The following is a 19,062-nucleotide window of genomic DNA, read 5'->3' as shown; positions in this document are numbered from 1 at the left end:
ACAGAGAACAGCCATACTCTAACTAAAGTCATCATCCCATTTATGTTCCTTTCCCCGTGTTTCAAGCTCTTAGGCTTATTGCCATTTCTTCTTACCCCCCCCGGTTTGTGGAGTCAGAATAAGTTACAGCAGTCACACCCCTCGTTAAAAAAAGAAAGGAAAAAAAGTAGGATCTTTGCTTCATTTTACAGGGGGAAGCTGAAGAACCTGACCACCTTGAAGAGTCACAACCCAAGTGGTACAGAAACCCCCCTCAAATGCAGTCATTCAAACCAACAATGTTTAAAGCAGACATTTTCTGGCCTGATTCAGCCTGGGGCTGGTGAAGTGGCTGTTTTCCCCATGCAAGTGTGCAGGAACCATCGCAGGCATCGTCTCTCCAGGGCTATGCTCCCAAAGCCCAAGGCTGTGGCTTCAGTGTCCCTGCCCAGCAGAGGGGAGGAGAACATGCTAGAGAGAAAGGAGAGGAACTAGCAATTTCCTGCTAACCTTTTCTAAACCATCACACTACTGCGCAGTGAGGGCTAAATGCAATGCCATCATTGGTGTACTTCTGGGCCAAGAGGTTGAAGCTCTAACCTTGCTTTCTCTTTATAGATATTCTTGCGTGGTTGTTATTTGAGGTAACAGGGGCACTGCTCCTGGGAGCACTAAAGCAGAAGTGTAATCTCACTTGTGTCTCATTGGCTTCCTTTTTTATAGTTCAAGAGTATTCCTCCTTTTTCCCCCTGAAGCTGCATTTAATATCCCTTGAATATGTCATGTCTTTAGTCTCCCTCTTTTTTCTTTAGACCTTTTTCGGAATTTATAGCTCAACCATGAGCCTGTAGGAGAGAGAGCAAGGATCAGTGCCCCTTTCAGTGTGGACAGGATCAGCCCAGAATCACCACGAAGCAAACTGGTTTTCCTTAAGGAGCTAAACCCCCGCATGGTGCTTTGAAAATAGACTCCTGCGATGCTGTAGATCAGACTTGTCGGTGACAGAAATCAATGTGGTCCCGATGTAGTGAGGTTGACCTGTAGCAGCTGAAGCTGTATTCCTTCGTTTTCTCTCTTAAAGGCTTAACTGGCATGTTATGAGGTGTTGAATCAGGTCTTTGTGGTCTAAAAGCGTCACTGCCTGGCTCCCTGGCTGTGAATTTCTTCTTTGAGGACTGTGCTCTGCACTAAAATGAGAAAAGAAGTTTAACTGTCCTCTCCTGCTCTTTGGGTGCTAGCGTGTGACTCATAGCTCCATGCTACCAGGCCAAGTGAAGACCATCAGCCTGACACATAGGAACAAACTGGATACACCGCAGAAATCACAGAAATCACAGTGCTCCCACTGCCCACACAGTAGGAAGAGCACATGCAACAAGCAGAGCTATTTGATAATTTGCTATTTGCCCAGGTAGTGACCTGGCCAAGATGTCCCACTACTGACTGAGTCTTGGGTCTATCTTAGTCCACCCAGAGCACAGATGAGCTCTCCCATTTGGACCAACAGCAACAGCAGGTTTTAAACTGAAGACACCTTGGGATTAGAGGGAGATGAGCAACTTGCCTTAAACAGGCCCCAAAGCATCCCTTAGGGCAGTGGAGTTGTTTTCTCGATGCAGTGCAAGCAGCATCTTCATTAAGTAGCTCCTAAAGTGTTCAGCTACTATTACTAGAGTAACTTTATTCCCCTTCTCCTTCTGTTTCATTTCTCACAGTCCAGTTACTCCTCTTCTGCCTTCTTTCTCCCTTTTGCAGCTCTGTTACCAAACCTTTATTCCTTGCTCTTTTCCTTGCCTCTCTTCCTTGCTCTTTTCCTTACCTCTTTCCCCAGCTCAGCTGCTGTGTTATTATCATTACTGGCAATGCTTTCTCAGCTGACAGCTTCTTCCCTGCACCACCGATGCTCTTGCGTCACTCTAATAAAGCATTGGGTTTATTGCATTTTTTTCTTTACTAAGTGGGATGAAAACCATTCTTTTTTTCCCTGTGGATGAGGCAGAAACCAGACAGGTCCATCTGTTCTACGTGCAGGATCAGTGGTGAAGACACTGCATGGACACCCAAAAATTATCTTTTGCATTACATCCCACTCTTCAACAGAACTGACAGCTCTGAGAGAATGACCATATTGTAATTACTTTTTAAATAACTCAGAATTACAGCTAGATATTTATGCTCTGGAGAAGATAACATTGACTTCGAACCGTATCCAGATAAAAAACACTTTGGCAATTATTAATTGGCTATCAGTAGGGACTACATCGCACAGAGAGACCAGGAGTAATTCTAACTCCACTCCTGAAAAGCTATGCTACAGAAGCTATTTCTGCAATCACATGGAGCTTGGGAGACATCAGCAGAGTCCTACAGGAACATGAGGTGAACCTAAGATACAACAACAGCAAGATTTAGGTAAAAGATGGAATCAGAATCCAACACTGCAGAAGTCTGGTAATCTTGGTTCATGTATTTACCTGCTCTGAGAGGGAAAGGTGTCACAGACTTAAGACGACATGAGATTTGAGCATTTGGCAGTCAACTTAAGGCCAAAAGGATGTCTCTCTTTCGACTTCCTGATCTCATTGTTGAATGTCTTATAGCTCTAATAACTTTACAAAGTTCTCTGAACAGGTCAATGTAATTAGGATGAGATTCATCTGACCTAAATTTTAGTGTCTATGATGTAGGTGGCTATATCTAAGCCAGATATTTAAGTTCCCATTGTAGTCAAGGAAGTTCAACTCGTGATTTATCAATGTCAGCATTTGCTTTAGGATGACCTGAACAAAACCCAATAATCCACCATCTGTGCTGACCAATGGAGAGATTGGAATGACTTGGCCACATGTAGACACGTACACAGAAGATATGCACTTTTAGTCGTATGCATCCCAGCCTAATTACTATTATTGTTATCCTGTTAAGAGACAAGTTGATTTCTTATTCCCAAGTTACTTCATCATTCTTATAGATATCTGTTGCTAAATGAAAAATAAAAAAGCAACTCCTAGTTATAACTCAAAGTTCTGCTTAATCACCAGTGAAGGACACACAGGATTCTTGATCAAAACCCATATTTTGCACCTAAGTACAGCCAATAGCTGTCTTTTGGAAAGTTCTCCAAGATTATGTTAAAAATAGTAAGAGAAAATTGATCATTTCTTGAGTAAATTCTTGCAACAGCTACCTGCTCTGCTATTAAAATAAAACCATGCACCTTCTCTAGACTGAATTTATCTTGTGTTATCTTCCAACCATTGCAGTATCATTGTATATACAATTAAAAAGCCCTCTGCTATAACATAAACCAAGAGCCTTCATACCCTGGAACAAACATTTATGGAACATTCAAATTAATGCTTGTAAGCACGTTATCCACTTCAAGTTGCTTGGAGATAAACTCATGGTAGAGTAAGTGAAGACAAGCATTGCCAGTGAAGACGAGCACTGACACATTTCCATCTGCCTAAAATCTCTTTTCTTCACCTCACCCTAATAATGTTTTCTTTAGCATTACTGCTTCATTAAAACTGTAACACATTACTCTATAACAAAAGAGCTATTTTCTGGACTCTAGTTCCATGGTGATTTTGAGGTGTTCTGCGCTGGTCTCTGGAAAGCAATGATGTGTTTTCATCCTATTTGCTGGGCAATGTGGTGATTCAGGCAGTAAGACAAAACATTCAGTCCTGGATATATGCTCATTTGCTAGAAGTTGCTGTCTATTGATTATACCAGGAGTTCCCATCCTTTATTTTTCTTGACTATCACTATTGGCTGCAAATGCAGCTGCAAATCAGGACCCTGCCTTATCATCTGGACTCAGGGAGTAATGGCTACAGGTGTGGTTTAGGTGGTGCATGAAGCAGCATGTAGATCTTAGATTAGTCTCTAAGTCATTCTCCTAAACCCCTTTCTTCTCCTACTGAGACCAATGATGTGGGCATACTCAAGGGACAGACACTAGCTCAGTTTCTACCCTTCCTCGGAAGAGAGATGGACTCCACCAACACTTCAAGTTCCCGCTTTCTAGGGAGAACAGCTGAGTCACTGCAAGAAATCTCTTAACTACTCAGGTCACCAATAAATCACTTTCCCTACCACCACCATTGCCCCTAGAGCAAAGAGTGATCAGCAACAGTGACTCAGAGATGCGTGGGTCTGAATCACAACAGCTCTGCGAGCTACTCCTACAGTGATGCTGTTTGTGTAGTGACTCTTGCTTAGGGCTGAGCCCAAAGTCACAGATTCATCCAGCGGGAGCACCATACGCACTGCATGCTGAACTGGGCATCAGGGAGCTGTGCCTTCCAAAAAGAAACTCTAATGATGATGAAGCACAAGGTGATTCAGAGATGATTCCTGCATCTAAACTAACTTGCACTGAATGAACAAAGTAATTCTGTATTTAGTCCATATTCTGAGGGAATTAGAGGCACCATCTTAAAGCTGACATAGGTCCCCTTGGTGTTTTATGCAAGTAAGTTGCAGAACCAAGTTCTTGCTATCCAAAGTGAACTCAATGCTGAAGTCCAGTAAGTTGAAGAAAAGTATAAAAAAGACCAAAAAGTAAATACAGCTATGTCCAGATAGAAGACAAGTTGCATGTGTAACTGAAAACACCAGCACCATCCACCTGTTATCAGCACTTAGGCCACCCAGAATTTAAGTCAGACAGTTCTACTGTCTACTGTCTACAGACAAACTCTACTGTTGTAGTGACATAAAGCACAAAAGGAAGAGGGTCCAAGAAAAAGCACAGCAGGGTGCTTCCTTTGAGTAAAAATCCAGTGAACAGTTACTGTTACTGCACTTCAGTTATGAAGTGATAAGTACCACCAAAGGAGGGAGAGAAGATGGGAGTGAGCAAGGAAGGGACAAGGAGAAAAAGAAGAACAAAAAGAGACAGGAAAGTCAGGAGGAGTCAGTGGAGTCTGGATAAATTCCTGAAGACTGAATGATTCTTCTTCCTGTATTTGGAAAGTTTGATGAAAAACTAGTAAAAATGTCAAAATACAACAACAGCAGTAAAAAATTCAAGAAGTCTTTGGGAAATATTTTATGGAAAAGTTTCCTATTTTCACTGATTTTCTACTGATTACACTAAAGATTATCCCCTAGGGTTTGTGCAGTGTCAGTACTCCAAACATAGACAGCTTAATGTTGATGCTAGTTAGCCTAGCTGCAATTAACTTTGCCTGTGGTTAATAAGAGGGCTGTTACCTCCACAGTGGGCTGACATGCCCAGCATCTCCATGCAGATGTCACAGCTCATTTCTGTCTATGTATTTTCAGGAATGAATGGAGGGTAGAGGAAAGACGACTTTATGACTCTGGGCCTAGAAGTCTGCCCATTATGAGAAATGCATAAAACAACATACTCTGTAAAGGGCAAAAAAATCTATCACTCTTCACAATATAAAGCTGTTCAAATCTTGAAGATGCTCAGAACTTGACTGGACACAGTCCTGAGTAAAGCAACCTGACTTTGAAGTCAGCCCTGTGCTGAACAGGGGATTGGACTAGGGACCTCCAGAGATCCCTTCCGAACAAAATGGCTTTATGGTTTTCACAGTTGTCAACTCCCTTGTACCACTCCACCATCAGACAGGACCTGTACCCAAGAATGGGCAGAAAGCTGGTGCTTTGCTTGCTCAAGTTCTCTTCTGTGGATGGAGGCCAGACAGAACTTCTCCAGCTTACCTGCAGTGTAATTCTCAACTAAGTAGCAACAGTTATAAGGGGGAAAAGAAAAACCCTTTCTCAACTTTGAGGAGTGGGAAGGAAAAGAAAGACGCCGTGCCTATATAAGCCGACCCCTGAGGCAAAGCTGCAAAAAACAAGCCACGAACACCATGGTGTGAGTACAGCCGAGTCTCTGGCAACTCTGGTAAGAGCTGGTCCTCGTTATCTGGCCAAGGGACTTTCAAGTCTGCTGTTTCTCCCATTCCTTGAGCTGTCCTATCTTACATGGAGTGTAAGTTTTTTGTGGCAGAGACAGCTCCTCACTGGAGGTGCAGGACCTTTATCTTGGCCTTGGTTACTAATAGAATATCAGTAAAAAGTGAAAAGATTTTTCTGGAGGGCCCAGAAGAAACTTTCATTACAGCTTGTGAACAGCCCTCACAATCACCCTCATTCTGCCCAGGCCATATGAACCACTCTTCTCCACTTATGCATTAAATATTATGAGGCTAATGCCCAAGCCACTCACAGAGTGGGCTTTTTGTCCCTAAAAAAAGCCCATCCAGAAATCAATGTTGTCTGTTCACTGACTTCGATGACTAATTTTGAGTAGCGGAGACACAAAGTGCAGTGCCAGACACAAAATCAGGAATAGGAAGAAGCAGGACTGCTGCCAGGAAATTGTCCCATCTCAGGACGCCAGTGTCCAGGTGAACCCAGAATGCCCGTAAGAAGGTGCAGAGTAAATAGTCAATGCCAGGCCTTTGATTTGGAGCTCAGTGCAAAAGGTAGGCAAGCCTGGGTTAGAGCATGACCTCAAGATCAACTTTAAGGATAAGTACAAGTTAACTCCAAGTATCATGGAGTGCACTTTTATGGGACAACTCAGGGAGACAGGCCCCCATTGCAAGACAGAAAACAAATGGAAGGTGGAAAGGCAAATTCAAGATTTCTAACTAGGGAAAGCTCTTAAAGCTACTAAAATCAGCAGCATGAGAAGGATGATGAGACTGATGGCATCAAATACACCATCATACTGCATCGACTGTAGGCCTGGCAGGGCCTGGGACACTAAGCAGCACACAGATATGCTGTCTTATAAGATGAACAAAATAATTCTCTGAAGCAGCCAGGACCTATATTTGTGTATGGATGAAGAGGAGGAATAGCCCCAAGATCATTCTGCTAAATCCTCTCTTGAAGAAAGGGAATAAGAATTTTACATAGATTTACATAGTTTCATGAAGGCCTATGTAACATTAAGACATCTTGCTTTTAGAGGTAAGACTCATCTGTCTGAAGGTGTCTTTTACTGCAGACATTTCCCAGAGGTCAAGTCTCCTGTTATAGACAATGGAGAGCTGGTCAGTGGAGTTGAAGGTGTGATTTATTACTACCTAAAACAGCCCCCTACATCTGCTTGGATGAATTGCACCATAAAATCTATTGACTGTATTGATCAGCTCTCCGCTGACTTTGAACAGAACTTAAATACCCATTGCACACACATACCCCTACATGTAGGCATCTAAATTTAGTTATCTTAATGTGGCTTTGAGTCCCACCTCTAGGGTCGGGTAAAATTGTCCCGTCCTTCAGGTGTTTGCAGTATAGACATCTAAATTCAAGTTATCCACCTGAAGTCTCCTTTATATTCAGTGGAAAGTTTCAGGCACTGTAAGAAGCAATTAATCTAGCCTATTTTAGAACCTCCTTTCGGATGAGATGAATTGCATGCTAGAAATTTCTAATTCCTGTTTCCCTTCAGTGGTTATAAAAGGAGTCTAGACAGCTACTTCAGATAAGGCACTAGGCAGATGAATCCCAATGCAAATGTTGAGAGACAACCTCTCAAACTCTGAGGAAAAGCAGGAAAATCCAGTTGTCTTAAGTAATTTAGCACTGAACAAAGTAGACTATTTGAGAATGTACTATGTGATAATATATGCTGAGAACAGAAACTGTCATGAGCACACAGCTGCCAAACTCCACTTCTGTACAGTGTCATTGCACACAGGACCAGACAAGATAATAGAGCAACATCTACAGAAATGAATAAGACAAGGTTTGGAGAAAGATCTTTTTCTGTGTTTTTCAAAAATCATAAAAAGTTAGGTTATGATCGGTGTTGCAGATCTTAATCAGAAGGGCTCCTCCTCTTAGACTTGGTAAGACACAGAAAATTATTGGTTTGTGTTAATTTGCCAAGGTGACAGGATGAAGTATTTGAACTTCCATGTGGGTTTCATCAGCACAAGGAGTGTTGAAACAGAAAAGGCAAAAATCTGACAAAGTTCCATGAACTGGGAGTGGAAATGATATAGAAAATAAATCAAGTTATAGGATATACACATGGGGTGAAACCCAAATTATTTTAGTGGAGTAGGATTTCACCAGTGAAACACATTCATAATGACATGTGAGTTAACATTCTAGAGCAAAGCTCTTAAGTCTTTATCTAAGCGAAGAGTTTTATCCCAAAGCAAAGTGATTTTCTGCATAGGCCCAGGAAAACCCAGGAAAATATTCTCAAAGTAGTAAGGTCTCGTATATAATGGTTGTCTATTCTAGTAAACGAAATATGTTCAGTACTGTTCTCTGTCCATAAGGCCAACTTGCCTGATCAGCCTGTGTCCATACTACTGACCTCACTTACCTCCAGCACAGGAAGGGCAAATGGAGACTCCCTTTGGGAATGGTCCTGGCCTGTGGCAATACGCGATCTGTGCCCAGGCAATACATTTCAGTCTGTCTCAGACTGCAGCCATACCATGGGTCATACTGGCACTGCTGTTATTGACCACTGTGTGCCAAAGCTTGGGAATGTCCCCTGGCATCACATTACTAATTAGTCTAGACACAGCTAATGACCACCAAACCCTACGCATGAGAGGTGGCTACTGCCATAGCTATTTCCTACTTAATACAGCAAGGTCTAGAAGAAGGAAACAAATTAAGCTTTCTGATTTTCCCTTCCCAAGCCGCTTCCCTTCCTCTCCTGCTGCCTTCTTCATATAGCCCATGGCTGGGAAATACTGGACTGCAGCTATCTGGGAGTCAAACATTAACACAAACAGGCCTGATCAGTACCATTGAAGTTCCTATGCAGAAACGTTGCTGCTGTCTCAGTGGGTATCATCCTGCACTGGTCAATCAATGCTAGGTCCGCCCTGAACTGTGGTCCTACAGGGCAGCCTGCGCCACCGTGCAGACAGTGTCTGAAGTTTGATCAGAACACCTTGGCCAGTTGTGTTTATTGAGATTCTTCCAGCATGTCTCACACAAGCAGTAGCATTAGCAAAGGTAGAATAGCAAATTCCAGTTCTTGCAATTACCTTCCTAAATTAATTCCCCTGTAATTTCAATCAGCTGCTCTTGACATTCCCTCCTCAGGGTGTAATCCCTCCTCAGCAAAGGCTCTGAGCAGTGCACACACATGCATGAGGTGAACAAAGATAAGCAGAACCAGCAATGTACTGCGGAGAGCCTGGGGGCAGTTCCCCACCGTGCACTTCTGGGATTTTACTATCGGTCCCTCAACAGCTGTTCTTGCTTCTCCTAAATCCCTACCGAAAACGCAGAATTTGAGACTCTTGCCATTTACAGTCAGTGGGGAATGCCCAGTAAAGAGTCCTCTGTTTCAGGATCAACGTCTCTGTCCTTCACCTTAAGTTACATACAGCCTAAATGTAATGGCTCCTATAAAACATGCAAGGACTGGGATTTGGGAGGATTGGGGCATTTAAGCTTTCAACATAGATTTGGCTGTTTTGGTAGTGGATGGCATTAGGAACACTGACTTATTTTGTTGTGCAAGTTACACACTCAAAATGGCAAGAGCATGAAAAATCTGAGATGGGAAGATATCAGTTAAATACATACTATTGATTAAACAGATAAATGTAGCCCAAGAATCAGAAATGAACAAAAGTAAATGAATAAATATTTGCTATTTGAACATAGGTGCAGTATCTCATGAAATCTTAGTCTAGAGTTAATTCAGGACAATGGGAGAAGCTATATGAAATTAAAAATTGGCTTCAGAACTATAAAGAAAGCCAAAGCAAGTGATATCCTATTAACCAGGAGCGGGAGAAGTTGATATTTAGTGAAATGCTGAATGGATTTTCTTCGTTCTGGTTTTATTAAATGCTTCTTTAAAGATCTATAAAAAGGATTAAATTGAATGTTAATGAAATTACCAGATGCTAATCTGGAAGGTGATCAAAACACCAGTGAGGACAGAAGAGCGGAGATATGAAAAGCATCTGAGATTAGAGAGTAGCACTGGGGAGTCAACATGACAATGACAAACTAATACAGCTGGGCAAGGGAATGCAGAACACATCTATACAGCTCCTGGCAACAACTCACAAAACAGTTATGACAAAAGAAATGCGGGTATCCAGAAAATGAGATAAAGTCAGAAATCTGAAGGGACAGCAAGAGATGACAGCCAACACAGGCAGAATTAAGATTCCTCCTCTGTAGCTACGATATAACGGACCTGTAATACTCCACCACCATGTACCAGCAACCTAGAGGAAGGAAAATAAGAATGATTTTGGCAAGACTGATGTGCGTAGGAGAAGGGAGTGAGAGCACATATGTCCTCAAAAGACAGGATGCTTTTGAGATGTAGGGTCTCAGCGTCCCTCAGAAATGAGATTTGGCAGCGTTGGAAGTATGCAGCTCCACTTAGCCATGGTGTCTAGAACCCATCTACAAATCAGCAAGAGGGAGCAACACCAAGGAGGGCAATGTGTTAACCTGGTGGCTATAACTGGAGGTGACCATCAGGGATGCAAGAGGGATGAAGGCCTGTCATGGATCCTGTGGATGACTGTACCTTAGGAAGATCTCACCAGGCCCAAGTAGAACAACAGGTTTGTTGTGCAGAGGAGGAAGATGCCTTCCATCAAATCTCTGTCATACTCCTTCACTTCGGATGACTGTATAGTGTCACCTTGGATAGGTTCCTCCCGATTTCAGTGGGACCTTTCACTTGCTCCAAGTTAAACATACACTTAAGTCGTTTGCTCACTTACGACAATTTACAAAATTCCAGCCTGAAAGTTTTCCCAAAGCGCCTTGTTTCCAAAGTAGGTTACTATGAACCTAAATATCCCTGGACATGTCCCTCCCTCCATGGAAAATGCTAAGTTTCCCAGTTATCATCCTAAGGCAGAAGGCAGCATATACTTAACAGCTCTTGCGAACCATATTCCTTATAAAGCTATTAATATTTAAGTTATCCCTTTTAATACAGTATCTGCCAGAAGCAATAGTAAAAGCAATGTCTCCATGGCTCCATTCTTTCTGTAAAGTTCCATGTACAAGAAGGGAATATAGCATTATTAAATACAAGAATAAACATTATTATTTATTTATATCATGCAAGGTTTATAACTATAGTACCCAACCACCCATCCGCCTGGCTATATCTAAGGTCACTGATATATTATGTTTCAAACCAAGACATAAAAGATCCTAACACTCACCTAACTAACTGATTTGTTTGGAAAGTTTCTCACAGCTGTTAAATTAGCATCAAATTACTTAAGTCCAGACTTGGTCCTCAGATGTGCATGACATTACCTGGCCTTGTATACACATCACAATGCTGAAAAGGACTTTTTACCGCACAAGAAGTGCATGAAGCTACATAATGTTATACAAGGCAGTCAGGATTGACTTGTGTGAAAAGAGAGAGCTTTATTTTGACCAGCCATGGGTTTCTGGTTGAAACCTGGCAGACTTGTGCTCTGCACACACGCACAGGTTTGTACCTTGGCTAAGTCATGAATAAAGACAGTTCAAGCAATGTTTGAAGAGAGGAAGCCTCAGAGAAAGATTAAACGGATTCTAGGTGGGTAGCCCTTTGTGTGATCCTTGGAAGAGGCAGGAATTGCTTGGGCATTTGCATATTCACTCACACATGCTCAAGCACACAGTGGTATATAGAGAGTATTATATTTATGTGAGATTTTTTAATCCAGCTCTTAATAAAAACTAAAAATTGCTTATAATGCATAGTCTTTAGTTGCTAATTTTTCCATTGTATTTGTTTTGAATGTCTCTCCATTCTGCACCAAAACCAGCAAAATAGGTGTGGAAAGTGTCTCCCTGCTCATTTTTGAAACATCTCTCTTAACATCCATCTCAGATTAAATCAAGGAATAAAACCCATGGGACCTCTCTGCCATGCAGCCGAACTGGAGGTGCCAAGACCTTGTTGTGGCCTATGAGGATCCCGTGATTGCTGTGGAGAGCAAGGAGGGGCACAAGAAGAGAAAGAGCTGGCTTTTACGAATCGAGTCCTCACCAGTGCTACCTTCAACTAAATCCCCAATCGCTGTGTTGCAATGAGGGCAATTAGTCTGGCCATGGCTGCAAAAAGCTCCTGCCCCAGATGTCTGCAGGGCTTTATATGTCTCTCCAAGACTGGCAGAGCAATGCTGAGGGAGATAATGCTGCTCTTCCCTACCAAGTTTCTCAGAAGAGAAACCCACAATTTGCTGGCTGTTGGAGGGTCTTTGCAGGACCATCTGTGGTCAAAATGATTAAATTTGAGACTGTTCATTTTTATAGAAATTACCCAAGGAGCTCTGAGTTGCTTCTGCAGGGCTTATTCCTGGGTAGAGCTGACAGCCTTGGAAGACGAGCTGCTCAGTGTTTGCCATCGCCGGTGTTGCAGTGCCCGCAGGTACTTTGCACCGTCCCTCGCGCATCTCCGGCCGCAGTTGATCTCACTGCCCATCCGAACAAGGCTGCCCTGTGACTTCACGTCGTATGAACACATCAGCACTGGAGGGATTGGATTTTCGGAAGGGGGCTCAGGGGACCTGCGTCCTTGGGATTTTTAGGGGCACGCAGGAACACGTCTGCGCCACCAGCAGAAGTGTGACTGCAGCTCTTGTGAGCCTTCCCCGAGCAAGCTTTAGCAGCCCCGAAACTAGACAAGTTAGCAGCGTAGCCATGGCAACGCCGAGCTCGGCGCAGGCTAACCAACCCAGCGTGCACCCGCTTCCAGAGCGGGTCTCGCTACCAACACCGAAGCCCTAGCGATGAGCTACGAGGCTGCGGGTAGCAGTGAGCTGACGACAAACCTTTTCTCTCCTAAAGACCAGATCTGTAATTTCCAAGACAGTTTGGGTTCCTAAGTAAGAGTTAGGCACCTAAAAGCTCCTGTGGATCTGCTGAAGCGACTCTGAAGCTGAGATTTGGGATCCTAATCCATTTACGTTACACAGATAGTCTGCGACTTGCACAGTTTCGGCTTCCTCTTCTCATTTGTATGAGCAACACGGCAGCTCTGCAGCCGGTAACCAAAGCGTGCAGAGCTGCCTAATCTCAGCCGCTGAGACCCAGGCAGAGCTCACCAAACCGCACACAAACCCGGGGCTGCCGCCGCAGGTCTCGGTGGAGAGGCAATAGCAGAGGTGTGTGGTGAGGTCTCCAATGACTAAGACTTCATTATTTTTTACAAAGTATACTGCAGAATATTTATCAGTGCATTACGATGAATTAGCATAAATAATTAAAACAGAACAAGAATTGTCAAATACATACGTAAAGGACACTTGCTAATGGACCGGGCTTACTCTGCTGCTCCATGGATTCACTTAGAGATAAGCCTATGCCAAACAGGACAAGCAAGAAGCAGAGAAAGGATTCATAATTATCCTTTTTCTTACCCCCGGCCAGTTCCCATCTCATGCCAGACATTGACTCTAGTCTAAGCCTCGCGACTCAGCATGTCTTACGGAGTGTCTCCTGAAGGACACAGAGAAAATAACGGAAAGATCCCGGACCCTCCACCTGCTCCCCAATTCCCTCAACACCCTTTTCAACAAACAACCCGCCCACGATCCGTCATGCAAGAGGTGCTCGCCGGTGCTTCCCAGAAATACGGACTGATGATCTGACAGATCGCATGACTCTGCCTCCTCTTGCACTCCAGGTACTAAGCGGTGTTGAAAGATGATTGCATGGCAAATCGGGTAGGGTTTTCACGTGTTCCCCATGTTTTCCCTCTCTCTTAATAGGTTGCAGCTGTCACAGGGGGTGATATAAAAATAAGAATACCCCCCAGCTACCTCTCCTTCAATCTCTCTTTTACCTAAGACAGGTTGAAAATTTTCCACACACTGCAACTGTAAAGCTGATCTGGATTTGTCACCTTTAAGGAGTCTGCCCATTTTCCACAAAATATTATGTGTTTATAGTTAAACTATAAAAGCAAAATCGTATTTAGTTTCAATTTGTCATTCAGATTACATTGTACTTCTATGCATAAAAAAAGCATTTGGACAGATTGTGGAGGAGAACAGGGCTCAAGTGAGTCTCCCTGGCCAAATTACACATCCCACAAGCCACAACAGCAGGGGATTCCTATAATATATTGCACTGCTCAGCACGAAGGAATATATAATGCATCATGGGAAATGCAGTTATAACTACAGGGAGACAAGCTCAGAGAAGAGCAGGGATAAACTGTAGCCTGCCCTACAAGCCCCAGAAGATATTTCCAAATTAAAAAATAAAAAATAAATAAATATTTTCAACAGAAAATGTTCAGGAGGAATTCAGCATTTCATAGTTGAAATTTTTCATGGGATAGTCACTTCTCTCTGACCAACGATCTCATTAAGCTATTGCTATATTGCAAAGAAGCCTGTGAACCCTGGTGTCCTAGTGGAGCGAAACTTTGCAGGTGTTACGTAAATCTTTTGTCTAGCAGTGCTTCCAAGAGACGAGATATTTTCAGAAGGCGAAAGAAATGGAGTCGGCTTCTTTGGGATGCAATCCCCATTCTCTTTGATGTAAGTTCGGACAAGCTCATGCATGCAGAACAAGAAAGGAGAAAGTATCACAGGAAAAATATCTAACACCTGTTTCTGTAAATCACTGCCAGTGCAAGCTGACCACTTCTGGCATCCAAATTTTTTGCAGAGACCTTTTACATGGCAAGATCCCCTCCCTGTCCACACACAACACCCTTGGTATGTTCTGAATGTTGCAGTCCTCTCAGCAGCTTCCCACTTCCTAAGGCCTGGGATAGGCAACACTGGATCCCTTTTCATGGCCTATTCCTGAAACACTTCTGCATGACTGGATCTCTAAGGAATTCATTACATCCACCCATACTGACCATCAAGCTGATTCTTCTCTCAGCTTTTTGTAGGTAAAAGTAACTGTCCTGCTCTTAATTTTGTTGTATGGTATTTACTGCAAGCTACTCAGAAGACTGAGACAACGTGTGGTGCTTCATTAGGATAGGTAGGACTTTTCTTTAAAAATAGAATAGCAAATCAGTGTATTTTATGGAATGCCTGGGAATCTCTCACCGGCCCAAGAGAAAGTGTAAACTGTTCTAGTGTGGAAAGAAGCACTAGGGGGACTGCCTGGACAGCATTATGCAGCATCGCAGCAGCACCTCCAACATGAGAGAGCCTCCTTTTCAGAAAGAAAAGAGTTGAAAGACTACTCATTTCAAAGGAAGAACAAAGACGTCAGATTTCAACTCAGAGCACTGCTGCTCAGGTGCATTGCTCCTGCTCTCGAGTGGGTCATCTTTCTCCAATGACAGGAACAAGCTCTGGGATCTGGCAACAAGATTTCAGCTTCCCTCTTCTATTGCTCTGGGCAGATCTGTTTTCTAAGGTCTGATCCATGCAGTACGGGTGGATGTAATGCAGCAGCCTGTGTCTTCTACTGAGTTCAGAAGGAGCTGAGATATGCTGAGAACATATCTACCAGCCACAAAAGAACAGAAATGCAATGTGGCCAGCTGCTGCCTGGGACTTCCGAGCCCCACTGGCTGGACTGGGAGGAGGTGGGCTATCTCACCAGGCTGGGCAGAGTGCAGGCAAAGCACTGCAGCCGGTGCTGGAAGGAGATTGTGCTCGTGCTGCTGAGGTGGGGACACCCAGCTGGGCCAGAAGCTTTGTTGTGTCCTCCTCCACTAAACATATGTTACTCTTGCTGGTCCTTCACGGAAGAACATTCTGCACTTAAAACAGGAGTAAGGAGTGTTGCAAAGCCTGTTTTCCCCAGCCATAATGCCAGGCATGGGGACCCTGCGCAGCAGTACTCCCCCATCTCCTCATGGAGTCCAGTAAAGTTCGGGGAGGATCTGGCCCAGAAACACATTAGAGTTCCTAACTACTAGAGGGCCAGTGTCTTCCCCACTGGCATTCGTAGAGGAGCACAGCAAAACCTTGCCAAAGAAACCACGGAAAAACTTGTGTATTTTACTTCTTTTAAGGATAAGGAGTCCTAAAGGTGCTTTTTTGTTATTGCTGAATGTGGCACCGATTGTCTGAAGAGGACGTTTACTGACATATGTGACAGCAAGTCAAGCTCACGGCTCAGAGGTTTGCGGAACTGACTATCCACCAAAGTCGCATATCAAAGGCCACATATCATATCCATGGAAAACACCAGGTCCACTCCTGAGAAGGATCAAACCTTACAAACATACTAAAATGTTGTCGATTATACGATCCACATCGCACAAAGATCCAACCCTAATGGCAACATCTAAGAAGCTATCGAAAATGAGTGTTGTAACTTGGAAAATTTTATGCCCATCACAAATAAACGCGAGTCTCTAAGTTTGAGCCTGTCTAGACCTATCCACCATCCTATTGCTCACATCCAGGCATGCGCCCTGGTATAGTTTAGACTCAGATGCCACAGCTGTCCACAAACAGAGTGATGCCAAAGCTCTCGTAACACGCTGGCCTGCGTTAAAGCCTCTTTCATGCAGTCTGAGCGGACTAACCAAGGCAGCAGTGTTCACCTCTGTCCAAACATGGCTCTCCCCAAGCAGAAATGTTATGTAATACTGAGCAAGATCATATTGCAAGCTGTATACCAAAGAATTTTCCCCAGCCTAACACTCCCCAAACCCACACTCTCCCTGCCTGCTCTCATAAGTTTTCCTAAGGTGAAAGGGGCAAAAGAACTGAAGAAAAATCCTGTGATACCTAGTGTTCAGATTTTCGCAGAAATCCAACTGGAAGACAGTAACCTTTATCCCAAGACACACTTTATAAAAGTACTGAAAAGAAGGTAACAGCAGTAAGTGAGTAGTCCACAACAGCACTTTAATAGTGAACGCTGCATTTTGCTTTTCACCCAGGGCAAAAACCCTGCAAACATCAATGAGAAAATTGTGTAAAGGTAAAATCACAGCCCTAAACTCAAGGTATTTATTTGCAAGTCTAAAGACTACACCTGTGTTCAGGGCTTCCCAAGCTCCAGCTCCAGGTTCACAGCCTCGAGCACTTTGTTTGTCTTTGGTAAATAAACCGGTTTCAGAAATCACCGCTTAAATCCGTTATCATAATTTTGCTCGGTATACATTACAGCAAAAAAACAACCAAAAAAAACAGAACAAAAAAAAAAAACAGTAACACCATGATTACTGATAAACCCCTGGGTTTTCAAACATTCATGAAAGTGAAAAACATATTTATTTTAAAAAGACACTGCCGACTTCAGTGTATGCTGCAAACATTTATTTTTGTATACTCTTTACGAAAACGTAAAGGATCAGAATTTGTAGGAATGCAAAGCAGTGGTTATTAAGTTGGCTTGTCATCTTTGGGCCACAGAACGAGTTCGTTCAGTCTCAGTTTGCTTGTGGGCAGTTTAACTTTCTCGTTCATAGTGCTGCAACGCTTGGGTTTCATACACTGCAGGGCGATGCTTATTGGACCAAACACCGATGGTTTTCATTTGACATTTCCAACTATTGCAAGAGTCTGTTCACTTGGGGTTTATAAAAGCTTGTTTAACCACATGCAGTGCTCCAGGCTGAACTGGAGCTGGCAGTGTCCCTTTAAGCACTTTGAGCCATAAAACCGGCCAGAGCTCGGTCCTCGTAGCATCCCTTTCCCAGGGTCTCCGAAGCACAGCTTTGGACATGTCAGCCCAAGGCACCGCGTGCGTACGTATAGGAAGACGGAGATAAAGACTTAAAGGAAGCTGCTCATTTTAGAAAACGTGCTGACAGAAAAAACACTCAAAGCACATCCCATAATAAGATCCTTGTCATCTTTCTCCTCGTCCCCCCCCGCGAGCCTCGCGCCGGGAATGATGAAGCAAAACACCGGCACCGGGCGCCTCTGCTCGGGGCCGGTCCCGCGGCGCCGTCGGGGCGCAGCCCCCCGCGGCCGGGGCTCCCGGCCGAGCCCCCCCCGCCCCCGCCCTCCGCGGGGGAGCGCGCAGCGCCCGCGTACTCACACGAAGGCGTGATAGAGCAGCGCCCAGCCGCGGGGTCGCTCCAGGGCGTCGTAGATCAAAGTTTGGATGCGCCGGTACTTGGCGTTGTTCCTCTTCACCGGTCTGCTCAGGGGGGTCTTGGCCAGCAGCCCCAGCCCCGGCGGGCTCCGCTTGCCGCCCTCCTCCCTGCCGGCGCCCTCCAGCAGCAGCGTCCCGTCGCGGTCGGCGCCGGCGCCCAGGGCCAGCGAGCCCTGCTCGGGGTCGCCGCCGCCGCCGCCCGCCGCCGCCCGCCGCTCCGCCGCCGCCGCCGCCGCCGCCCCGCCGGCCGCGCTACCGCCCGCCGCGCCGCGCCGCGCCTTCAGCCCCATGGTGGCCGCCGGGCCCCGGAGGCGAGCTGCAGATCGGCGGCGGCAGCCCCGGGAGCCCCAATGCCATGATCCGAGCTCCCCGCCCCCCACAAAAAAAATTACATGTAGGTGCGGATGTAGAGGAGAGGATAGAGAGATTAAAAAAAAAGAAAAAGAAAAGAAAAAGAAAAAGAAAAAAAAAGGAGGGGGGCAGGAGGAGAGGAGGTGGGGTGGGGGCAGCAGTCACATCGCCGTCAGGTCACCCCCGCCGGAGGGCAGCGGGGAGGCAGGAGCGCGGCGGGCACCTGGGCCGGCGCGAGGCAGGGAAATCATCGCGGAGTTTATTTACCAGCCTGATGCCCGAGCCCCTTCCTCCCCCCCCTCCTCCTCTTCCTCTCCTCCCAGCTCCTGCCTCCCCCCCCCCCCCAAGCTCTCACGTTAGGGAGTGGCCCATTGTATGCAACCAGCAAATAGCCGGGCGCCCGCCCCCCCGCTCCCCCAGCCCCCCGTGTCTAGTCATTCACTTCGCAGCCCGCACGGGGCGTGGGGCCGGCCCGGGCCCTCCGCCAAGGGGCTGCTCCCCCCGCCCCCCCCCCCGCCCCCAAACACACACACACGCACCGGGCTGCGAGCCCCGAGCAGCCGCCGCCGGCGCCGAGCAAGGGAGATCCCCGGCGGCGGGAGGAGAGGGGAGACCCCGCTCGGCACCCGGGATCCCCCGGCAGCATCACAGCCCCCCTCCCCCGGCTCGGCGGGGAAGGGGAGGGGAGGGAGGGGATCCCCGGCCCCCGGCTGGGGTTGGCTTTCGCCGCCGGAG

At 45.4% G+C, this 19,062-nt stretch overlaps 1 protein-coding gene across 1 annotated transcript in view; it reads right to left on the bottom strand.

Annotated features, from left to right (window-relative positions):
- The window catches only part of KCNQ3 (potassium voltage-gated channel subfamily Q member 3), a 200,584-nt gene extending 182,318 nt beyond the window's left edge, over positions 1–18,266 (bottom strand). Inside the window, exon 1 of the mRNA XM_067292269.1 lies at positions 17,920–18,266. Within this exon, the coding sequence (XP_067148370.1) occupies positions 17,920–18,266 (347 nt within the window). The remainder of the gene's footprint in view (positions 1–17,919) is intronic.
- Between the last annotated feature and the right edge of the window lie 796 nt (positions 18,267–19,062).

This window comes from Apteryx mantelli, chromosome 2, assembly GCF_036417845.1.
Source record: "Apteryx mantelli isolate bAptMan1 chromosome 2, bAptMan1.hap1, whole genome shotgun sequence".
Classification (NCBI taxonomy): Eukaryota; Metazoa; Chordata; class Aves; order Apterygiformes; family Apterygidae; genus Apteryx; species Apteryx mantelli.
Note: the sequence above shows the minus strand (reverse complement) of the source record. Positions and strands in the feature narration are given on the sequence as shown.